Source organism: Sphaeramia orbicularis, chromosome 3, assembly GCF_902148855.1.
Source record: "Sphaeramia orbicularis chromosome 3, fSphaOr1.1, whole genome shotgun sequence".
NCBI classification, from domain to species: Eukaryota; Metazoa; Chordata; class Actinopteri; order Kurtiformes; family Apogonidae; genus Sphaeramia; species Sphaeramia orbicularis.
The window spans coordinates 53,073,141-53,098,985 of NC_043959.1; the positions used below are offsets into that span (position 1 = coordinate 53,073,141).

Consider the following 25,845-nt stretch of genomic DNA (forward strand, 5'->3'; position numbering starts at 1 on the left):
TGTCACTGTTTGCGTGTATATAAACACTGTAATCTCACCAGTTTCAAGGGTTAATCTTATCTTCGACTTACATCCTGCCACTGAGCTTCAGTGTCCTTGGGAGCCACACTGCTCCTCAGTTTATTCTCTTGTGTTGCTGTGTCACTGTCCTGATCATCATCCACAATGGTATGCCCACCAGGAATTTTACGGACAGGGTACACCATGGGTATATCGCTCAGTGACTTGCTCCTGGTCCAAACAAACCGATAGGACATGGAATTTAATATTGTGATGTTTAAACAGCAAATAATGCCATTTCAATCAATATTTGGGTGACACCACTGCCTTATATTGCACAAAAACACTCTTAATGCAACAGAAAAGGCATGATGCAGAAAATTCTGAAATGCTGCAGACACAGACGTATGAATCATTTTACAAGGACAGTCTGTACCTCCTTACACACACACACACACACACACACACACAGAGTAGGCTAACGTACCACAATATGGGCTGCTGCCACACAACAACATAAACATAACAACATAATCCTTAGCCAGATGCAAAGAGGAGAGTAGCATGTAAGTCAAGCAACAGAGCAGTGTAAATGGCAACAGATGTTGCTGTCTGGATAACACAACCATCATGACTTGCAACAAGATATAGCACTGCTGTGGGCAACGGAGGGTGTCAGACATGGATTTCAAATAACTTAGAGCAACATTTAGCAGGTGGTTTATCAAAACTATGACATTATTTGATAGGAAGAACCAAGACTGTGATTATAATCAATCTTGTCATTTGTCATAAATATTCTACTGACGAGTCTCAGCCCAGAATATTAATAGTGAGGGACAAGCCAGCCAATAGCGGCATGATGTTTACAGCATAATGTCTTCATAGCCAATATGAATACAATAAAAAAGAAAAAAGCTTGCAAATATAAAAGCAGTGAGAAAGCACTTACACCCAGATGCCATTGCTCTACAGCCAAAACCATGACTTACCAAATCCAGCCAGGGTTGACCTGAACTGGTGCTTCAGGTCTAAACTGAATGTGACACGTTCTATAGAACCAAAGAAACAAACACATTCTCAGTAACAAACCTCATCATTAAAAGTCAAATTCAGGAAATGACCAATAAAGTGGGAGAATTACCAACACAGGTTTTGACAAAAAAAGTAATTTCACACCCACAGAGTAATTTAGTTACTTTATTGACTGCAGCATACATTTATTTTATTAAAATTATTGTTATACTAGGGCTGCATGATATTGGAAAAAACTGACATTGCAATTTTTTTTAACTCTGAGATAGATGCTGCAATATGTAAAAATACTCAAGAGTATATAATAGCTGTGTGGTGCCGACGTAAATGGTCAAACAAATTAGTTGTTTCCTCTCATTGTGTCGACAGGTGCAAGGCACTATCGACACAACATGTGTTTCAATATCATTCTTCTTGCAGCCAAAATAATTCCAGATAACTGACGTTGCTTTTCTTTGTGGCATCAAGTCTTCATTTACGGTGATTTTCTCTTGTTCGTTGCTCCTTTTTCAATATTGTTACCAGCAACTCACACCAAACTGATTAAGAACGATTGTGATTGGTGGATCGCTGTGCGCAGTGTGTGTCAGGTACCCAAGTTGAAATTAGATGAAAACACGTTGAGTTCACTTGCCTCCAACATTGCAGGACCTGCGATGTGACTATTGTGCACACGTACATCGTAATGATAATGCTCAAACGATATATTGTGCAGCTCTGAGTTACATTCATTTATTGATTTACTGATTTATTTATTTTAATCTTTTATTTTGTACAAATACCCTGTTACCATAGGCAGTGAACTGGGTGCTATAAATAAATGCTATTCCATTATGGATGTCAATATAGTACACAGTTTATGACAAACCTATTTAATCATCATGAATTAGTGAGTCACTCGACATGCCAGTGTGAAGATGTCCCAACATCTGATACATAAAAAGATTATAGAGTAAATGCTAGATAGATTATACATGAAATACTTTCAGAAACAGCAGAAATTCAAAATACATTTCATTTGCCTGATAACTTCATAAAACTACCTTCTTTCATGGGTCCAGTCCAATTTGCTTATCTTAACTGTAATTATGTTGTTAAGCTGTTTCATTTGAATTCTGGGAATGCAAATATTCAGATGTACTTTTCCACTTTGGTTAAAGATTACATCAGTGAGCAGTGCGCACTTTTTAAAACAAGTTCAATTTGTTAAGTATGTAGGGTAGACATTTTCAGGAACAAAGAGAATATTTATGTTTAGAAATTCTTAGAAGTGGTTTTGAGCTGTAGTGGGGATGTTAAAGCTTTGTGGCTCTAATAAAAGACAAAAAAAGATGCATGAAATGGTGTAAAATGATAAAAACTGACTTCAAAACTTGTCTTGAAATAAGCCAAAACAAACCTTTAATTTATGCAAGATGTTACATTTACCAGTTTTCATCACAACAAATGTTACTACATAAACACTTAAGCCTAGCAAAGTAGGATCTAGTTTGTTTTCTGTTATGGATTTAATCTGATTCATAAACTGCAGCCAAAGCCAAAGTTAAATAATGTGAAATCCTATGCAATCACATGCAACACAGAACATTAGATTAGCTCCACACAGAAATAGATTTTATGTTCTGTGTATAATTTGAGTTTTATCAAAGGAGTCAGTCTGTGGCCTGTAACCCAAGAGAGGGTTTTGCTACTTTAATTTTAGCATTCTGTTCCAGAAATGCATCAAAAACTCTCCCCATTATGCACACAGCTACAAAACTGTGTAACACAACTGCAATTTGAGCTTTGTTTTGTATTAATTTTGCGTAAATCTTCTATATTAGCACTGCCTTGCATCATAGTAAGCTAACAACAACCTACAGACCTTAAGCTTTGCAGTTTCTGGTACCAGGGTCTTCTCTATGGGTTAAGTTGCACTTGGCGAACGTACAAGTCATCTAGCAAGGGGTCTGACTCAGTATAATCTTCCTCTGACTCTTCATCACAAAAAGCTTACGAGAAAAGCTCTTTATCAATAAAATACTCAGGAGGAGACAGTGAGGTGGGTTTGCAGGGAGAATGGGGCATCTTCATTACTACAGCAGAGAGCGGTATAACCACTGCTGTATTTATTCAAAGTCAATTGTATTGGATCATTTATACACCGATGTATAAAAGATGATACAGGATTGAATTATGGATTAAAAGGATCTCAGAAAATGCCCCTCTAAAAGCACAGAGACGCTCAAATGTTAAGGCGGCGTAAGTGTGATGAATTTATACACAGAGGCCAGTTCAGCCTTTTAAGCACAAGGGTAATAGTAATAATTACAATACAGGGTGGGGAAGCAAAATGTACAATATTTTGAGGCAGGGATTGAAAGACAGTGTATGACCAATTAGTTTATATAAAGTCATGAGAATTTATTTGCCACAAGAAAATTTACATAATAGAAAATGTTTTTATTCTATGTGTCCTCCTTCTTTCTCAATAACTGCCTTCACACGCTTCCTGAAACTTGCGCAAGTATTCCTCAAATATTCGGGTGACAACTTCTCCCATTCTTCTTTAATAGTATCTTTAAGAAAATCGACATTGCTGTGTGATGTTCTACTGGTAGCATGTTCTAAAACGCCCCAAACACCATAATCCAGAGGGTTTAGATCTGGGCTAGAAGGCGGCCATAAACATGATTCCCAAAAATTGCTAAAGTTGGATTTGTTGCTGTTGTCAACAAGTGTTTTGGTGTTCTTGTGTAAGATTTTAACTTCAAATCATATTTTACTGCATTTCTAACGGTCTTGTTGTCTACCTCAAGTTCAATTGCCATTTTTCTCCTGGATTTGGTTGGATCCTTTAGGATTTTGGATTTGAGAGCTTTAATAAAAGCTTTGGTACGTTTTTTGTTGCTTTCTCCACTTCCAGACTTTCTCGTAACAGTTTTGCTCATAGTCATTCTCTTCTTTACATTATAAACAGCCTTTATGGACACTCCAACTATTTTTGAAATCTCCTTTGGTGTGACGAATGCATTCAGCAAATCACACACTCTTTGACGTTTGCTTTCCTGATTACTCATATGGGCAAAAGTTTCTGAAAAGGTATGGATAATAGTGTTAGGTATGATTATGACATCAATATATGTTTGGTTTCAAAACAATTGACGTAGTGCCTGCTGAGAAAAAACAACTAAATGTTCATTGTAAATTTTGTTTCCTCACCCTGTACACTTCAGCTGTAAGGCAGTGGAGCAGTAGGCAGTACAGCTGAATGCCAGACAAGCAAAAACACCCCAATCTTATATCGTCTCAATGCTGAATTAAACACTATTTAAAGAGATTTAACTGTCAATACAGTGGCTTGCTCCATCAAATATTATTCAGTTGCATCCGAATAAGACTGTTCTGGTGATGCACGGCAAAGCACAGGTCAATTAACCGGTGTCAATAGGTGGATTAACAAGCTATCGGTACTGGCTGAAGTTGGCAGGATTCACAGTGGAAATACAAACTTTGAAAGGATAACGATTGTTCGTATGTAAACAAGTGCTCCTGCATAGATTTCGATGGTTAGTTTGATGTTCAGTGAGTGGAATTTCTTATTTGTTTATTTGTTTTCAATGTTAAGTTCAGTTATTCAGTTTCTAAAAAAGTCAAACAATTAACTTCAGGCATGTGTAAGGCTGAAGGCGAGGGTGATGGTGGCTGATTATTGTTATCATTCAGAGTCACACTCTAAAGGTGACTCAACACTAACAGATTTGAACCCTAGGGGGAAAACACTCTGGCAAGCTAGTAAGCACAGACAAAGACTGAGAATTGTAAACACTACATTTTAATCACCTCATTTGCAGGTGAATTGTGATTAGAAAAGAACTGCAGGCACTGACAGCTTAAAGACCCCTTAGTTATCACCTAAAGAGAAAAAAAAAACAAACTTAAACAAAAGCTTAAAATATCATAATCTGCATATAGAGACAAGACATTTACCACTTGTGATAACTATGTCATCTTATCAAATGTCAGCCCACAAGATTCATCATATCACTAAGAAATTCTGGAGAGCAACCTCTGCAAGATGTGAAATAAGTAACATAGGAGTTGATACTAGACTAATGTGGGTGGGGCCGTCATGGCAAGGTGGAGAGAAACTCCAGTAGCATCATTTGTATGCGACACAAACAACAATGGAGCAAATTCACTCATTCTCATGACTCATCCAGTAATGTCACTCCCTGGCCAATCAGTGGCCTGCAATCAGATGGTTCAGCTCACTTGGAACCCCAGCCGAGTAGGTACTGAAAAAATACCTGGTAGCAAGTGTTATCACCTAATGGAAAAAACCTAAAAACCAAGTAGAATGGAGTTGGGTACCCACCATGGATGAATGCATTGAAATTGTCTGAGATTTATGTTATAGAGGAGATATCTTATTTCCTCAGAGTTGAAACAGAAAAAAAAATTATAATATCTGGTCCAAATGAACTGAGTATGTAAAGCCTGTCAGATCTGGTTTCATTTGATTGCACTTGTGCTTTGTGTAAACCTATCCCCTTTCATATGATGTTGTGATTGTACAAGGTGGTGCACTCCCCTGCTCTGTTCTGCTGTGTTATTGCTTAGCCCGATCAGCCCACCCGTAGGCCGAAAAAATTATATTAATATTCATCTACTATAAAAATATAATAAATCAGGACAATGGATGTTTTTTTTCAACTTTTGCTCAAAGTTTAGACCCTAATGTTAATAAAAGTACATCAAAAGTGTATTTTAGTCCAAACTTTAATGTTCAAACATGATTTTTAATCTTTGTGGGGTGAAATATATACTATTAAAAATCTCCGACACGAACAATTAATTTATGCATATCATCGTCAATCCAGCTGGAAAAAAACAGGAGAGGATAAAAAAATTCTAATTTCTCTTTTAGTTTGTTACAGTTTACTCAGGCATAGTAATAGATACAATATTTTAGACAATGGGAATAGATTCTGTGAGGTCTCTAAATGTCCATAGACACCAAGAACATCCATATGAACCTTATTATTGTGGAGTAATTCTTCATTTACTTTGGGTATATCCTTTTAGGTGTTTTTTTCCCTGAAAATATGGTCAGGCTTAAACAGGTTAACTGAAAACTGATGGTCCGCAAAAGGAAATTCTGGAAGGGCAGTATGGATATAATCACTGAAACTTTCTACATCCATCTTATTTTATTTTCTTGAATGATTAAGGCTGTTATTAGTGTATGTGATGGACATTTGCCTTTCCAATAAAAAGATAATTTAAAAAAAAAAAAAAGAACAGAGTCAGGTTGAGTTACGTAGGTGCAAGTGGAAAAACCTCATAAACAGCGCATGCTATTATAACAAGGAGACATTTCCATAGATATTGCCCTTGGTTCAACCCACTACAGCATTATTGCTACATGTGTTGCTGGTCAAACTCCACCGACTGGACTCAAATGTCCAAGTTTAATTCCCATATTTAAAAAAAGCCCTGTAGCTCACCCGCATGTTCAATCAGGAATCAAGCTGATAACAAGTTGTCAGGTTCTGCCACTATGTTCGAGTCCTGTGGTCTGGATGCAGGAGATCAATCTCCCAATAGAAGTGGGTGGTACTTTCACTGGAGGAGAACTCAGCTAATTAAATGAAAGTCCAAATATGACTTCCTATTAGTGCTCAATAGTAACTACGGTGATAGCTGTGACCATTTCCATGTTATAAACTATCAATATATGGACCATTATAAGCTGGGTGGTTTGTCAAAAAAAACAGAGGCGGGGGATGTTTTTTTTTTTTTTGTCCGGGGGGTTATATACGTGGGAGTGTGGTCCATAACTATATCCCAAAAACTAAAAAGAAGCTTCATGGGGACCGTGCCTTTTCTGTTGTCGCCCCAAAGTTGTGGAACCAGTTGCCCTTAGTTGTTAAACAGGCTCAGTCTCTACCTGTCTTTAAATCACATCTAAAAACGCACTTTTTCTCATTAGCTTTTAATCAGTGAGTGACTTGGTTTTTTGTTTGTTTTTTTTTTTTGTTTTTTAACAGATTTTAATTTGTCTTTGTTTTTATGATGGTTGTATTTTGTTGTTCTTAGCCAGCTTAACACCCTGTGTTATCACTAGTTTTATTTACTTATTTAATCCCTTGTTTTATGTTTGGTGTATGGCACTTTGGCCAGCTGTAAAGTTATTTAAGTGCTTTATAAATAAAGTTGGTATGGTATGGTATGGTATGGTATGGTATAACTAGCATAACTAATGCTGGCGTGAAACCAAAGTGAAACTTTACATACTTTCAACTTCCAACTCCTGGGTTCTATTCCTCTATTATACAACAGATCTTACACTAAATTTTCACAACTTCTAACCTGTATCCACTGGACCCCCTTCACTGCTCTGTGACCCCCCCACAACAAATGCTGGGCCCCATGAATTTGTTACATTTACCCCCTCTTTACAGCTCCTCAGTGCATGGGGATGTTCGCAACAGTTCAGTTCAGGGGAATGTTAGTGCCAGTAATGTAAGATATAGGTGTAAGAAAACTGTAACAACCTGCCTGTTATTTACATCGGTTGGTTGACCCCCCCCCCCCCAATCCCCCCCAACAAATCGCACTCTGATTATAAGTAAAGGCAAATTTGTAGTATTTCAAAAATTCATCAAAAATATTAAAATCTACATTTTTCAAAACTGCGAACAAACTTTGTAGACGTTATCCCAAGGAAGCTACAATTAAAATTTGAAATGAATCCTCTAGGTATCCAATGTTTTTTAAAAAATTGCTAACGAACACAGTGCCTTCACAATAGCTCATGGCCTACTGGCTGGTGAGCTTAAAAAAAAAAACAAAACAAAACACTTATAGATAGGTAAATTAGTGTCAACATAAACTTTCTGTGTTGCCGATACATGTGCAGTACCTCAAAAGTGGACTAGTGCAGCCCAGTCCACCCTCCTCCCGTCCCTTCTTTGCCCGTAGGAGTGGTGGAGGGACGTAACCTCTGTTGTGTTGTATGGAGGACTGTGCCGCTTCCATCCTGAACACCTGCTCAGCCTCTGCATCACTTCCACAACCTAAAGGAAAACCACAAAGAACCCGACATAAGCACAAAAAGCTGTACAAGTTGGACAATGGAGTGGAGGAACATGAGCAAAAAGAAATGGCAATAAAGAATAATTAAACTTCAAATAAAACACAACGTTCCAACATCAATACATAATCATCTAAATATCTTTATATAATCAAGTTTTTTTTACAGTATTAAGTCTTCACACAGTCAGGTCTTGAGGGAGATTTGATCCAAATATTTCAGCCTCTCCTGACACACGAACTCATCCCCTCTATGTGGAACTTACCACAATTCATCACAGACGTGCACTGAGCCCGAGGATGACAGACTGCAGACAAATGACACTGAAATAACAGAAATAGCTTTCTATTGCAGTTTGACAGCAGCAAGTAGCTCCCTGGAGGGAAAAATCCTTTGGGATAAGAAGTGCTGCCTTCCACTCCAACTAACTGCTGTTATTTCAGAATTACAAAGAAGAAGTATAAACTGGTTTAGCTTAAAAAAGGTCAATGCTTAACAACAGGTAAAGAAAAAAGTTGTTTCTGAAGGGTTTCGCCATGCTATGTAGTTTTCAAGCCCAAACGCTGTAATTTCAGAGGTGTGTAGTGTGAATAAACAGTCTAGAGCAGTGATTTCCAACCTTTTTTGGCTCGTGACCCTATTTTAACATCACAAACTTCTGGCAACCCCAGACATTCAAAACAGAGACTTTTTTTTTTGCTAAAATTAATTTATTTTTGATCATGTAATAGTTTGCTATATTATGTTGCAGATAAAAGTTCATTTTAGACACATTAAGTTTATAAAATGTAAATTATTATGAACAGAGGCAGAAAAGCCAGGTGTAGATTACTGCACAAAGTGAGAATTTTATTTTCCTTGGTCAGGATATGTACAGTCAGTCCAGCTTGGATTTACAAGGCTGACAATTAATACTGAACAAACAAGAACTCAAACTATGAATTATGAAAGAGCTGCAACATCTGAAACTGACCACAATGAACATTTGAAAGATAAACAGAACCACAGTGTTTCAGTTTCAGAGTTTGTCATTTCTTTTATGTATGTGATTGTCTCATTCAACTCACCATATATTTTTTATAAGTAAGTTTTTATTTTTTATCAATTACTAGAAATTTCAGCCGACCCCATTTGAATTCCAAGTGACCCCACGTGGAGTCCCGACCCCAAGGTTGAAAAACACTACTCTAGAGGCTTGTATGGTGAACATGGACATAACTCTACCTTCACTGTTTGGGCACAGAGCCCTGGCATCCAGAGAGTCCATGCCGTCTGCTGAGTTCTCACTCTTACAGCTCCGTCTCATGTGTCGAATCTCCTCCTTCTCTGGGTACCAGCACTCTCTGTATCCGCCTTCTTTCATAAACACGATGCCAGCATCATCCAAAGCCTGATTTTTTACAGCAGGATTAATATAAATCAGACCAAAACATTAAGAAAGTAGTTGAAATTAAAAAATGCAGTGCACCTTGGACAAAGCTAGTCCTAACAATCCTTCAAAGGCCTTAAAGTTCAGTTGCGGACCACTGTAAAACGGATCCAGATTAGCTTTACGACCCAGCCAGTAGACGGTGATGAGAACCTGAAAGAGGGCAGACAGAGGTACGAATCAAAACCCAACCACTCAAAACCTGAACCGCCATTGACATGTGGTTGTCACTGATGTTATCTGTTTTATTCAACAAGTCCATTGACTGTTGAGTTGAATAGTGTTAGAAAATGGAACCAGTCAAAACATACAAACAGTGGGTGGGCAACAGACAGAAGAGCCAAACGCACAACTCAAGCATAAACTGAACTGAGAAATTGTAGCAAAAATAGTTAAGCTTTTCAATTATACTCCGATACAGAGTTGAACCATGAGAAAATAACATTTCTATTCATGCCGTCTGTATCCCAGTAACTTTTCTTCTTGTACAAGCCAAAATTATTTCCAGTGACTCACATTGCTTGTGTTTGATTTAACCCCATCTAGTGGTCAGGGATGGAGATGAGTACATGACAGTCTCTGATCTCACACTCCTGACTCTAGATGGCACAGATGAGGTCAGTGTTATTAGTTAAGTTACATATTTGTTATGTTTAGCTTTTATTTTTAGCTTCACAATGCTTACTTTAGGCACTGAGCATTGTATTATTATTATTATTATTATTATTATTATTATTATTATTATTATTATTTTATTTTTATAAATGATTTTTTGAGCATCTTTGTGTGGATTGTGGGATTATTTTTTGAGATGTTGGCTCAATCCCAATTCACCCCTTAGCCCTCCCCCTTACCCCTCCCCCTTGGCACTACCCCTTGAAACGGAGCTGCAAGGGTTAGGGGTTGAAACGTTCTTCTATGAAATGGGACAACCCTTTGCAACCTGTTCTGACATCATCAGCAGTCATCTATGCCGCTATTATCAGATTTGAAAACTTTGATTCAAAAAGTATTCATCATGCCGTCAGTAAGTGTAACCATCTCTGTTCCATGGGCTTTGGTCATCTTTTTGCGGGTATAAACTATAAACCGCAGAAATGCGATCTGTAACACATTGAAACAGCATTAAACATCGATCAAATGATAAAGTTGTTTGCGAAGAAAATACATACGTTTGTGTGTTTCTTTCATCACACTGCTACACTTTTTGGCTCTCTTTACCTCCATTTTACCAATGATTTGAACAGAATTAGCATGTGAAATTTCTCCTACCCCTCCATTCGTAGTACGGTCCTGAAAAATCTCCATTTCAGGAGCCAAACAGCCCTCCCCCTTAGCCTTTCCCCTCTGTCTAATTGAGAATCGGAACAACACTACCTCTTCACATGTACGCGCAAAAGGGAGGGGTAGGGGTAAAAGGGGAGGGGCCAAGGGGTAAATTGGGATTCATCCTTAGCATTTACATATTTTTGGTCAGCCACCACAGTGGTCATTAACCCTTTCATGCATTAATTATGAGAACCTTAGTCTAGATTTTTTTGTCTTGGGTGTTTTTATTCCTCCTTAGGCATGAAAAAAATAATGTGATCTGAGTTTTTTTTTCTTTTTTTTTTTTTTTCTCTCCATGGAGTTACAAAAATGTCCATGCATTTAGTTTTTGAAGTATAGAAATGTGTTTAAAACCCAATATCAGAAAGTGATATGAAAACAATGACAGAAAAACAGTTTTAATGCTGCTAATCTGATGTTTTCTCACATTTTAACATATTCTAATGCTAGTTATTACTCACTTCACTGAAATAATATGCAAAAAAAACCTCTTCTTGTCTTATAAATAACAATTGATTTACACTAAAACATGTCACTGCTGATCAAGTTTATCAAGAACAGCAAAGTTACAGTAATGGTATGAATTTCAGTGTATGAGATGATGCATAAGCACCCACTGTATTGGCTGACATGGAACTAAAACAACAAAACCCATGAATATACAAGGAAACGGCTTTGAATAACTGTCCACTGTAGTGACCAATAGGCATGAAAGGGTTAATAGAATATAATAATAGGAAAAACAACTACTACACTTCTGTTTATCTGGTTTAACAGGCTGCTAAATTACAACTAGCACTGTCACAATACTGAAATTTTAATTGATTACTTTTCATAGAAATAAATTTCCTTCCTTCCTGCTCATTTTGTGCCTCTAGTGTTCCATAAGCTTAATAATAGTTTGCTTATAAGCATACGGGGCATAGACAGCATAAATAACTTAATATAGATATAATAAAAAGTCAGTTACAAAAGTGTACCAACAAATAACGGATGACAAGTAGAACTGCCATGACATCAAAGGGGAGCAACAGGATGATGTAACTGACAGAGTGCCGGTGATGTGTTTGTGACAATGCTGAACAACAAGAACACACTAAATGATTACTCTGAGTACTTACAAAAGAAATAGGAGAAAATGAGTTGAAGAAAACTGGAAGCTTACCCTGATCACTCAGGGAAATACGGCCAAACAGGATATTCTTTTCTCGTTCTTTGCAAAGTAAAATGCAGCTGACAGCACGCACACACACACATACGATCTGGTAAATCTATTACAATCTCTGCTTAGCAATATTATGTTTTCAGCTAAATGGGAAAAGGTAAAATGAAACACCTGAAAGAATGCAGAGCAGTACTCTATTTGGACAATAGTGAGAAAAGTGATAGAATCTACTCTATACATTTTGCCTAACATTAAAGAAAGTTACCACAAACAGAACATTGGTCCACCTTTCTCAGAGACATGAGAAAACCCTGGTAAAGCAAAGGTGCATTGTGTAGTCGAGACAGTTAAAAAAAAAAAAAAAAAGAACAAAAAAACACCATTTGTGGCACCGACTCCTGCTGACAGCTGCATACAAACCTGTCATCAGTGAAGACAGTGAGTAAAGTCCTGTGAAATATGGACCTCTTCCTGGCATTTAGTGTTTTATCATTTCAGCAAGCAAAGCATTTGACACGATTTATTTCTCATTTGCCTAGAGGCGAGAACTATTTTGACAGACTGCCTGTCTCCGCGGCAGAGTAACAGTCTATAGTGCCAAGGGATATCCTCCCATCACCACGACGTGTCCGAATTAACATTGTCATGATTGAGTAGTCAGCTGATAAAAAAATAATCCATACAGTAGGTGACAACTGAACAGACTAAATATTTAACAAGTAGTGCCAGGCACAACAAACCCCGCCCCTCACACATATTATAGCTTATTTTGGCATGGATCCAGCTGATGTCATCATGTCTATGCATGTGGTGATGTCAGCATATCAATTGCCTCTACAGGGTGCATCAAAAAAAAAAAAACTATACATTTTGAAAAATTACCCCCAGTTCCGCATTTGATAATTTTTGGAATTTTCTTTTATGGACATCAATAGGTAGGGGACTGGTGGGTATTGGTCCAAATTTACAGACCCAGGTTTTCATGCATGAGTGAGCAGGGGCAAATTGCGCAATCTAAGTTAAAACTGGTTTGTGCGAAGTAGCGGTGGGATACAAATCCAATCAAAGGTCATGGGAGGGGACAGTGGGCATCCATCTTGTTTTCCACAAAATTGCCAGGTTACAGCATTAACACATTGGCCGCCATGTCAGTTTCATTTCTTTACCCATGGCAGCTATAATTTTGTACATTATAAGTAAATGGGAGGAACAAAAAGATTTTAAATATTCATAAAAATATGAACTTCAACCTACTTTTCCCAAAATGTAACCACATCTATTCTGAGTCACTGGCAATCTATAAACCCAATTTGGTATGAATTCAACCAATAGTTTTGCTGCTACAGACATTTGAATTTGTGTATTAGTGCATGCAGTACTGCATTTGTCCAACACTCACCGCCAATGCATTCTGGGTATAGCAACGGGATTCTAAGGCTACTGTATTCCAAAATTACTAATATCTCCCAAAATACTGGTCCTATCAACTTGCCGTTTTCGCTAGTCTGTTCCTTGACCAAAAATACATACATAAGTACGCCAAACTGCAGCAGTCAGCTCTTTCTGGATTTTATTTGTATCCAGAGATGTACATATATGCACACACAGAGGTCACTTGCCTTTATAATATCGAAGGGGAAAAAATAGATTCTAAAAATTCATAAAAACATTTTAACTTTGAGCTACTGTTCCCAAAATGTACTCAGATTAATTCTGGGTAATCTATAAACTCAATTTTGGTATGAATTCAACTAATAGTTTTGCTGCTAGAGTAATAAACACAACGCTGGTTACTAGGGATGCTCTGATACCGAAACAAGTATCAGGCATCGGCTCCGATACTCAGTGTGTGTACTCGTACTCGTAAAAGATATCCGATACAACTGCACCAATACCACTTATGGCCGTGTGACATTCACAGTTCAGTGCAGCAGGTACGAGGAGGAGGAATAATGTGTGTGGAGTGTGAAGAATGTGGATATTTTTCAAAATAAATGACGGTGATAAAACTAACGTTGACTGCAAGTAACGTTAAAGACACAGACAGATACGGACGGAGCGTTCTGTCCGTCCTCTGCGTACATTCCATCAATTTTCCAGGTGCTGGCAGATGAGTACCCAGACAGAGAATACCACCGGGAGTACAGAGCAGTGCAGACCACCGCCAGCGGAAGTGAAAATGAAACTTATCACTCATTTCTCTTTTCTCTGCCTGCTGAAGCTTCGCTTTTAAACCTTACTAGTGAAAACGCTGCAACATTAGTATCACAGTGTTGCCTCTGTCATCTCCATGTTTGTTATTACTGACTTTCTTCTTCTTCTTCTCAAAAAAACTTTACTCTTCTTTGTGGTATTTGTCCAGTATGGTTAACTCAGAGTGGCGCCCCCTGGTGGATTAATTGAGAAACGCTCATTCCAACACATTAAATGTCAGTAGCAGCACTTTTTTCCAGTCAGACTAATGACGACAATAAAGCACATTTACAAAAGGAACCAACAACTGGAATGGGATTATTAAGTACTCGTATTGGTACTTGGTATCATCAAATACTCAAATGTAAGTACTCGTACTCGGTCTGGAAAAAAGTGGTATCGGTGCATCCCTACTGGTTACATAAGAGAGCATTTTTAACATTAATGAATGTCTCTGCATGGATTCACAGCCCCTGCATCTGATGTTGGCTATTTCTGCGCAGTATGAACTTCTGGTTGTTTTTCTTCTTTTGTTTGTTTGTGTGTGTGTGTGTGTGTGTGTGTGTGTGTGTGTGTGTGTGTGTGTGTGTGTGTCACAGTTCCCTTCATTACTGTTTAATTTCAACCCAGACAGAGACCGCCTCTTTCAATCAGACTAATAACAGGCTGTTTGGTCCACACTCTGGTCTGAAAGATGTTACAGACCTCTGAATTTGGTTTGGCTCACAGTGGGATGTCAGAAAGTCAGAATGAATTGAGGTAAACGTGAGAACACCCTGAATGACATCTAGTGTTGAATTTACAGACTGCAGCCAATTGAACATCCCTCTCTCGCTCCCCTACAACAAAAAACACAAAGTCCAAGGGGTGATGACTCCGGCTCCAAAATGAAGCCAAAACAAACACATCTTCAATTTTAATATCACTGACAGTCTCTGGAATTGGCTCCAAACAACCCTGGCTCCCATATCTTACACTGAATTTCTCTGAAAAAACACTAAGTAATGTTTTTCCAAGAGTCATTTGGGTCTAATTTGTTTTATTTTTAAGCTCTAGTAAGTGATCTGGTGGTCCATATTTATATTATTGCTCTGATAGTCAGATATCAAGACTTTTATATCTGCTTTATGAGGTTATGACTGACTGATCTAAATGATGACTCGCTCACCTGCCGAGTCAGACTTTTGGAGTTTTTTTTTTTTTTTTATTTAATAAAACATTTTTTTCCTGACTGTCAGATCACCACTAATTGTGGTTAACAGGTTCCACTAACAAGATGGTAAAATGACTGTTATTCAATGCCTAATGAAGTCAGATGTCAGTAATGCAGCATTTAGCATTAGCTCATCTCTGACCCATCAGATATCTGGAGCTCCACCCAATTTTTGCCAAATATGGTCACTGCTGGCTCCAAAAACCCAATACAGTAATGGCCAAAACAAAAATGACTGACTTCACAATGGTAATTAAAAAGCTAATGGGTGTAGTGGTGGTCCACAATTACACAGTATATGTTAGAGTTAGTATTTGAGTTTTCTGGTGTGTTTTAAAATAGAAAGAAGCTACTATAGAAATGTAATGATATAACTTGGAAAACTATGGACCCAACAGTGTGCCTGCAGGTATAAATTGCTCATCTATGGTAACAGAAACAACAGTTCTTACTATTGCATGACTGTACACTAAAATAGAAATGCCACAGAGTACTGTATATTTATCTATGAGTGGCGGACAACTCTGTTTTTGCAGAGGCAACATTTGCAAGTCCCCAATTGAAAGAAACTTAATAAGCTTTGCTGGAAATAATCAAAAATGTTGACACAATTATGCTGTATTTATTTTATAAAAATGAGGGCAGTGAAACTTAAACTGCAAATATAATCTTATTATTTATCTGAGAACTTTAAACTTTTCACTCTGCTTTAACAAGCCGAGTATCTAGTTGAGGACTGGCAAGATAACAGTGGATTTCAATGAACACAAATTGACCCTAATTGGTTAATTCAAAGAAAAATGCGACACTGAATTCAAAGAAAGCCTGCTCTAACAAACAGCCTCATTATAGCATCCGACTTGTCAGCTATTGTGTAATTCAAATGAGGCTTTCCAGATATCCAAACATCGTCATGAGTGGTGGAACATGTAAATACCACAAGTGCACACAGGCGTGCATATGTATTCACATGTTCCACACACACACTTACAGTATTTCAGGCAATGATACAGTAGTTTACAGATTCAAAGTATCAGGACAAAAAATAACCCACACTCAATGCAGTAGCTGGGGCTGATAAATAGCATGTTAACTACTCATTGGGTCTTAAGTAATGTGGTGCTTCCAGGTGTATGAAAATGAGGGGAGGGAAGCAGCAACTTGCCTCTTGTATTAATAAATTCATAAAACACAGACAAAGAAAAATGAGAGCGGAAGAAGGAAAATGTGAAGTGCATATGCGTAAATACTTCAACTTCCGTCATGCTTCAATACTTACATTTTTGAGTCGTCTGTTGCTTTCGTCTCGCCTACAAAAGGAAGAACAATTTACATGAACTACACATCTATATGCTGCAGTTCACAAGGACAAAAAAAAAAAAATGCAATGACAAACTACTGAAAACAAACAATCAACTCTGTTTTCATTTCAGGAGCGGAATTACCGCATAAACAAAGTGACAAACAATGTGACATGTCATGCCTTCTTCATTTGCAATGCTCTGCTAATGAGATAGTAATGTATAGACACTGGACTATCAGCTCATGAAAAGCAGCGATATACCAGGCACAGTTCATAGATTTATCAATGCAAAGTAAGTATGACACTCATTACTCAGCTGTAGCCTTTGGTGAAAACATGTCAGCTGGAAAACAGTTCATTGCTATTGCATACAGTATAAAGATGTATGTAACAAATAAAATCCTGAACCTTAAATACTAGGGATGCGCCAAGTAGCTTATTTCATAGATTGAAAGATTTTTATTTTGTCAATTCACTGGATAAGCAGGACGTAGAGAACTGCGATAGTGTTTCTCTCTAACACTGTAATTAAAGAATTAAAAAACAAAAAGAGGCAAAAATGGAATAAGAATAAATAGGTGGTATAAAGAATAAACTATAGCAGAATATAAAGTGTATATATAAGTAGGGATGGGAACTGATAAGAATTTAACGATTCCATTATCGATTCTGCTTATCGATCCGATTCCTTATCGATTCTCTTACCCGTTCTCATTGGGTGAGGGAATAAAAGAGTACAAAGGGGTTTGTTTGCATTTACTGTCATTTATATTTCCATCTGCACAGAAAATATAACATATACAGTATGCACAAATAATAATAACAGATGACGCTGGGCTCAGTTCCAGATAGTTACATATGAAGTGGCAATCAGGAATGGTAAGGGGGCACATGTCGGTGACAGAAGTGGGAAATGTTGACGGGGGTGGGGGGTTTACAACATACAGCTGCACAAAGTGAAAGTGAAACTTAAGATGCTTTACTAATTCCTCTGTGTCTCTTGCTGTTGTGCACCTCATTTTCCTTTTCCCTACCTTTGGAAACTTTTAATGATTCCAAGGAATTGAGCTACTGGGAACCGGCTAGAAAGAACCACTTCTCAATTCTCAGCCCTTTACACAAGTCTATTTCCAATAGCAGTGGTAGTGCACTCAGTAGTGGTTATGAAGTGTGGAGGTGAATAATGGATCAGTTCTTACTAAATAAAATAACATACTGGATTTGTCTGGTTCAGATTTTCTTTACAAGAATTGAGCGTATTTTGCCTTTCCTTTACCAGAAAATATATTTATGTTCACTTGTAGATTTTCTTTGGTCTCGCATAGATCTGTACACTTAGTTTTCAGACGGGTCTGGCACCTCCACTACCGTTCTGGACTAGAGGTAGAAGTTATCCAGGTTGCTTGGCTAGTTCTTGGTCAGTGCAAAGTACAGGATGCTGCAACAGTGCATTTGCAAACTAGTGTAGGAGGGAAAAGTTGTTTTTGTTGTCTGAGGGGGCACATGATGGTATTAAAATGACTACATCCTTAACAGAGAAAAAGACAAAGGAACAATAGAAATATTTACCCTTATTCCAACATCTCAACAGGAATACATCCAGTGCAGCCAGACCAAAACTACCACCTCATTGAACCCATTTTCACACAAACATGACAAAATAAAGCACATTTTCAAATAGTGGTTTTTAAACTGAAAATCAACTGCAGCATATTTCATATTATTCTTCACACCACCAAGGAGGGTAGAGATACATAAAATGATCACTCACTGCAAATACAGCTGTGCCAATTTTCATAGAAAGGTAGTACGTTGGCAAGGACAAACGCTGAATAGCTCCATTCACACAAGGAGAAACTCAAATACATTTGAGTGTTTTGGCTGAATTACTGAATTTGGCAAAAATGTGCTTCTGCAAACTAGCATCCATCTAAATGTTACTGCTATGCTGTTCACTCTGGCAAGTCAGTACTTTACTCAAGGTGATGAATGACCATGATCATGATCATGATGATGATGATGATGTTGACATATTAAGCTGGTGAATAGCTCAAGTGCTGCCACACTCTTCATATGCAAATTTGGCAGACGTAGAACCAGGTCCATCTGAGACTGATCATGGCCAATTGAGCTGAAAAGCAGTCACTTCTGGTCACTGGATTATAGATCAGTGGATCTTTTTTTAATATTCATTCCATAAAACTAGAACCGAACACTTGAGCTATCCGCTGTGACACTGCTTCTGAAAGACAACAGTACCTGAGAGTTACACGAGTGGACAGGTCCTGCAGGTCCCCAGGGTGAAACAATTGTGACTCATTCAGTCCCAGTTTCCCACAGGCTTTCAGAAACACACTCACATTATCCTGGAGAAATTAAAAACCACAGCGACAGCAAAAAGATCATCACTTCAAGGCATTAGAACAAGTAGGGAAAAAAAAAAAAAAATCAGACGCTGATGTTCATGCTGTTACGGATCTGCTGGAGTCAGCCGAGCTGGTTTTAATAGAACATTTTCATAGAGGGATAAAAAGGGCTCATTTTCAGACAGTATTTCCTAAATGCTAAATGAGGAGAGACTGGTGTGAATGTGGATTTTTACAAAATTGGCAGACAGCACAACTATAATAATTTAAAGATAAATAAGCTTGCAAATGAAAGAACAAAAAGAAAGATTTCAGCTGACAAAAATAAAAAGGCAGCAGAATACTTTATTGGATTAAGCAAAAACATTAAATGTGAGGAGTTGACAAACCAGCTGTCTGGTAACATTTAGCTGGATTTAGTCCTTCCCTTTGTCAGATAATGTCATGTACTGTTGATATATTATGTAAACCGTGTAAGTTATACGACTGAAATAAGGTTTAGAACTACACAACATCGTTGGCGTAAATAAAAAAGTCCCTTTTCTAATTTGATGTGAAAATTTGCAGTTGGTTAAAAATCAATGCACAGACTGGCAGTGCTTTGCAAAATGTCAGCAGTTATGTAAACTATTTGTCATTTATAGTCAATAGGCTGAAACATTTAGAAGAAGAAAAAAGCTACCCGTGTCGTCCTTTAAGCTGTCAAAGTCACTGCTCATTTTCTGCAACTTCATCTGCATCTCACAGCCTCCACCACCTTTCAACTATCCACTGTTGTGTTTTTCTATTTATTGGCCCCTGATGGGTGGCAGCAATTGATCTTTTACTGCTCTTGCTTTGGGCAGTTTTGACAATTATACTTGTATGAAGCCATTGAAACACAGCCCGAAGCCAAAATAAAAATCTGCATTTGCATTTAGGCCCAATAAAAAAAAAAAAAAGGGAAAAAAAACTTTACATATTCAGCAGCAGGGTTGTCATGGCGAGACAGTTTCAGAACGATGCAGACTTCAGCTGTCTGTTTGTGCCCTTCACAGGAAACCACACAATGTGTCATAACTTCCTGAACATCAGGTGCCTTTCTTATTTTTTTTAACGTTACTGCATTATAATTCTAACTAATTTTAGAAGTTTTATCCAAGCCAACAAGTTAACAAGACCTCCAAATCTACAGAAGTTTTTTTTTTTTTTTAATCTTTTTTGACAAATGCATACAACAGAATACAGAAAAACCTAACACTTACCAGCCCAGCAATGGGAGTAGAAAGCCTGTTGACTCTCTTTATGATGCCAGGCTTTAACTGGTTGATCAGGCTGAAAATAAAAATAGATTAGAATTTTCAACAGGGTAATCAAATGGGATGTAGTAGAACTCAACCACATTCATTTACTTCTACACAGTGTAATTTCTACATTTTTGGAGTGTGGATATTAGTCCTATAACGTCAAAACCAAAATGTTATTCACACAAAGACCACCGACTAATGCATGAGCCAGTCATTTTAGAGGACTGTGGGGAACCTTGTGGCCATGCCAACAGCTATAGCTATAAATCAGCAGCTCAAAAATAACTTTTTCTGCAGGTTTACGTGATAATTTAGCTTGTTCTAAATTGCCTGAAAAATGGCTTTACATGGATAACATACATTAAGGCCAACATTAAAGTCACAGCATCAAGACTCACTCGCAAAGCAGGACTCCATTCTCTAGAGCACCACGGAAATCATTGCAACCAAATGATTTTCCAGTGACCTCCTAAAAAAACAACACAAAAATCAGCAAATTAACAAAACACAAACCATCTCAAGGAATAGTCACTCATCTTTTTGCTACTGACCAACCATAACAAGTCTAAGTCTTAGGCAAAATTATTAACTTAAGATTTCTCTGATAACTATGTTAACATGTGCACTATTATTCCCAATATGATGATATTCTGAAAATGGCAGATGTCTGTAGGTTCTCATTTGCCCAGGGCATCATTCTTCGTGGTAGTTTTTCTCGGTTCAACTGGACTGATTTAGCCCTTTTGAAAGTGTTTCGTCTGTCATCTGTCATGTCAGTTCAATATGACAGGTGTCGTATACACTTCATGTTCCATTTGAAAATTGTGGATTATGATATTTTTTACCCCCAAAGCAGCATTTTCCTGAAAACATGTGGAATGTGAGTTGCAAAACGGGCCTAATCAGCAAAGACAGTGACATACGCTTCTTGTTTATAGTCTGCTTTGGTACAGACATGTCCAGCAGAGATGATTCAAAAGGAAGTCCACATTTCTGGTCAGAATGGAACAAAAACAAAACAAAAACAAAAACAAAAACAAAAAACGCACCTACTTTTAAACATTTTTCTTACAGAGGATATCAACAGGTTTTATGAACGAACATCAAAAATGCAACCTTTCAAGAAGCTGTTTGGGCTGAGTTCGCACAACGGACCGTCTGCCACCAGTGCAAGGGAAAATGTTTGTATATTAACCCTTTCATGCATAGTGGTCACTACAGTGGACAGCTGTTCAAAACTGTTCTCTTGTTTATTCATGGGTTTTGTTGTTTTAGTTCCACATCAGCCAACACAGTGGATGCTTATGCATCATCACATACACTGTAATTCATACCATTACTGTAACTTTGCTGTTCTTGATAACCCTGATCTGCAATAACATGTTTCAGTGTAAATCATTTGCTATTTGTTAGAAAAAAAAAAGTTTTTTTTTTTGTTTTTTTTTACATATTATCCCCATGAAAAGAGTAATAATTAGCATTAGAATATGTAAAAATGTGAGAAAACAGATTTTATTTCATTGTTTTAATATCAATTTCTGATATTGGGTTTTAAACACGTTTCTTTACTTCAAAAATTAAATGCATGGACATTTTTGTAACTCCATGAAGAAAAAAAAAACAACTTGATCACACTGTTTTTTTTTTCCATGCTTATGGATGAATAAAACACTCAAGAAAAAAAATCTTAACTAAGGTTCTCATAATTAATGCATGAAAGAGTTAATGTGCATGTAAACAGTCAATGAAACGCTACTGTAGATAAAGTAACCTTAACAATAATAGTATGGTTTACATCCTTGACCGACTGAAAGTAGTGAAACTATTCTACCCACAATACAAGCATTCTACTCACAAAAAGTTCTGAACTCTACAAGCAAGAAAGATATATACTTCTAAGTTGAAATTATTAATGTTTAGCTTCTACTGCACAAAGGAAATACCAGAAATCTGAGCACAACCATTAGCCTAAAAAATTCCACATACATAAGCATTCTCTCAAAAATTCTAAAGTGGTTCTTTGGCAAAAACAAAGAATAAAACAGAAGCTAAATGATTTTACATGGCAGAAGGAAGCACTAGGCGATGAGGGTGGGGGCTTTGTAATGAGGACATAAAAAATGGGGCCATTAAGGTTCAGCTCCACAACTAACAGAGGGCCCCAAAAGGCTATTCTTCTCAGTAATTAGTCCCCCCAGGAATCCACAATCACAGTGCATTCGTGGTAGAGCAGGGCACCGGGCATGGGGTGGATGATTCTCGGTGGAATCAGACAAACAATGCAGGGCCAGGGTGAGACAATGAAAGACCATCATGTGGTCAAGATACTGCTTTTTGAAGAGCTCTAATTTGGCATTTTAATAAACAAATTCTCTTGAAAAACTACAGAATGAATGGATTTCCCCTTTATGCTTTAAGTAGGTATGTATGAACCACCTCCCATATGCACAAGTAGCAACCAAGCATGTCGTCTTTAAACTGGTGTAAACTTAACCTCAGGAGGCTGTTATATTCCCCTGTTGCCACGGTGATGAGAGAAACTTCAAATTGTGATAGCATGTGTCTGGAAATTGGAAAGTCAATGTCCTCTGTGACGTGTTGTTTTAGATAATGTAGAGGAAGCACATCTACTTTTAATTTTCCCATTTAAGTAAGCATTTGGAACACATTTGAGTGTAATTGCTGCTCCTATTGTGCTTATGATAAACAGCGATAATTTTTGGACTAAAAATGTGGAGGATTACCCTGCTAAGTGCAATACAGAATATTAAAGCTGCACATTCTCATTCCTTAAAAGCAGAACGTGCCCCTGCTGCGCTCAACAGACACACACTAACAATCACACCCACACCTCATCACTGTTTCTCCATCCTTTCATCTGTCAGTGGACAAAAACAGACTGATAAAATTGTCAGAGGCTTACTGCCAAAAAAAAGTGCTGGGCATGAGTCCCATAATGTTCCACCCAGACACAATTGACATTAATGTTCCCATTTAGAGTTGGTCAACAGTGAGAGCTCCATTGTACAAGTCGCATTTACTGGTTATGATTAAGAATTATAACCTCTGCAGCGTCTGGACTGAAGCGGGAGACTGAAACGTACTGCTTTAAACCACATCCTGCACTGACTCCATGTCAGCGTGTCTGTCATACATAGGCCTAAGTTACAGATGAACCAAAACAGTTGACGCATCTCATACTAGACAGAAACCACCATATTGAAATGCATGATGGGGCTTAAATTTTATTTCTTTTTTGATAAATATTACATAATTATGTGCTGTATTATGTCGTGCATACACATTGTTTTATCTGGACAGACATTCTCACACTGGGCCTGTACTTCAGAGAGCATAGTGCTATCTGCTTATCAAGATGTACTTTGCATATGGATTGAAGGCAAGTCTGTAAATCGGCTTAACATTTCCTCTTGGACGTGTCTAATCTTACTCATTTAAATAGTTGCAGTTTATATTAAGTGAATATGATGATGTGTTAACCCATAAAGACCCAGTGCTACTTTTAAGTCAGTTTCCAAATAACATTTTCTCTATATCTAACCTTTCTTATGTGATTTATCACCATTTATTTATAATATTACCCTCTGTATTTTGTATTTTAACAATATAAATCAGGTATTTTCCAATATTTAATTCACTGATCATGTAGAAGTTTATAAAAGCTCAGATTACAGTTGAGGGTTATCATATCAAAAACAGAGAAAACTGAAGAAAAAGTGAATTTTTCAGTAAAATGGATCATTAAATAAACATAAAACAAGTGTGTTCATCCACTGTCATTGATCCAGCTCCATGGGATTTACTGGTGAATCAATATTGTATTAGATGACACTACAGAGCCTCTGTATATCCAAATGGGTCATATCTGATGACCATGAACAGATGACAAACTGCATTTTACACCAATTATTTACATGTATTGATAGGATTAGTGGATCAACAGTTATTAAACATTTTCGATCAGTAGATGGTTGTGGTCGGTGATGGATGTTAGGGTGGAAATTATGTCAGGGTTTGTATAACCTGAAATAATAACTCGATAAACATTTTCTAGTCTTTACAAGGGATTAAATGCTGACTTTATTCAATTATTTATCTATTGGTTATTTAACAGAGACAATGCACAATGCATACATTTTATCAGAAATAAGTAAGAGCTCATTTCCATCTATAATCTTAATAATTTGACCGTTGTTTGTTTTCATGTACAACTAATTCTGTAAAGCCCTGTGAGGCAACCTTTTTTAAATTTTAGTTGACTGTTGCACCTGTTGAGTATTTGTCTGTTACATGTCTCACTGTAATTGTTGCAATGTATTTTATTTATTAACTATTTGTTTTTGTAATTGTTTAACCTTGTTTTTACTTTTAGCCTCCTCACCCCCCTTCCCCACAAGGAGCCACTGCTCTTTGATCAGGCTGCAATTGTAAATAAGAATCTGTTCTTAATTGCTTGCCTGGGTAAATAAAGATAAAAAAAAAAAAAAAAAAACTTATTGTGATATCTGTACAAATAAAACTGAACTGAATTGAATTATAATCCTTGGACTACAGGTGATATGCAGGTTTACAGTCAAATCACAGTAAAGGAAAACCTTACATATGAAGGATAAATGTATCACAATAAACACAATAAAGCTCCACAGTGAGTGGGTTACCTCTATCCAGCGTTGAGCCTCGTTGAAGGCGTCTGCACAGCTGACACTGGTCTGCTGCCGCCACTCCATCTTAATCTTCTGCACAAGTGGAATACACAGCTCTAATAAAGGATGTAAGTGGTGACAAATTAAAGCATGGAAATATTAACTATGCATAGTTAATGAGGACTGCCCATCCGCTGTGAACAATAATATTATGTTTTCTTTTACAAACAAACGCGTGAGGAAGCTGCTCAGTCACCTTGTGCAGGATAAAGTCACTCACCGGTGAAAAGTCCACGCTAATTGACTTCCACTTTATCACCAAACACTCTGCACCCAAAGCACCGACTGTCCATCACTGACAAGTTCCGCTTATTGGGCTGGATAGCAGGGTCTCCGCCCACTTCTAAACTGCATGCAAAGTTACAGAGGTGAAGTGAAACAGAGGAGACATGTGCAGATGGTTTCATCCCCCTGGTGGCCACTTTCTGCAAAACAGCAGTAAAAGAACACCCACACCCCTTTAACCACCAAGATGTCAACATGTAGGAAAAGGCATGTCAAGATCTGTATAGATAGATAGATAGATAGATAGATAGATAGATGCAGGGGTTGGACAAAATAATGGAAACACCTTAAAAAATCAACAAAATATAATTTAATATGGTGTAGGTCCGCCTTTTGCGGCAATTACAGCCTCAATTCTCCGAGGTATTGATTCATACAACTTGTGAATTGTTTCCAAAGGAATTTTAAGCCATTCTTCAGTTAGAATACCCTCCAACTC

General features: G+C 37.4%; 1 protein-coding gene and 1 long non-coding RNA gene across 3 annotated transcripts in view; one reads left to right on the forward strand and one right to left on the reverse strand.

Moving 5' to 3' along the window:
• Window positions 1-25,412, reverse strand: part of LOC115413860 (LIM domain only protein 7-like) — a 41,145-nt gene extending 15,733 nt beyond the window's left edge. Inside the window, exons 1-11 of one of the 2 annotated variants that reach the window (XM_030126982.1) lie at window positions 25,342-25,412; window positions 25,077-25,177; window positions 20,796-20,866; window positions 20,356-20,425; window positions 19,005-19,111; window positions 16,722-16,752; window positions 9,582-9,695; window positions 9,338-9,503; window positions 7,943-8,096; window positions 993-1,052; window positions 72-231 (exon numbers count right to left, since the gene is read on the reverse strand). In XM_030126982.1, the coding sequence (XP_029982842.1) occupies window positions 72-231; window positions 993-1,052; window positions 7,943-8,096; window positions 9,338-9,503; window positions 9,582-9,695; window positions 16,722-16,752; window positions 19,005-19,111; window positions 20,356-20,425; window positions 20,796-20,866; window positions 25,077-25,145 (1,002 nt within the window). In that variant the 5' untranslated portion in view covers window positions 25,146-25,177; window positions 25,342-25,412. The remainder of the gene's footprint in view (window positions 1-71; window positions 232-992; window positions 1,053-7,942; window positions 8,097-9,337; window positions 9,504-9,581; window positions 9,696-16,721; window positions 16,753-19,004; window positions 19,112-20,355; window positions 20,426-20,795; window positions 20,867-25,076; window positions 25,178-25,341) is intronic. The other variant, XM_030126989.1, reaches the window with a different exon arrangement.
• Window positions 39-10,998, forward strand: LOC115413873 (uncharacterized). Its single transcript, XR_003934520.1, has 4 exons — window positions 39-49; window positions 672-674; window positions 7,548-7,553; window positions 10,867-10,998. It is a non-coding gene; the product is annotated as an uncharacterized LOC115413873 (long non-coding RNA).
• Window positions 25,413-25,845: the final 433 nt, after the last annotated feature.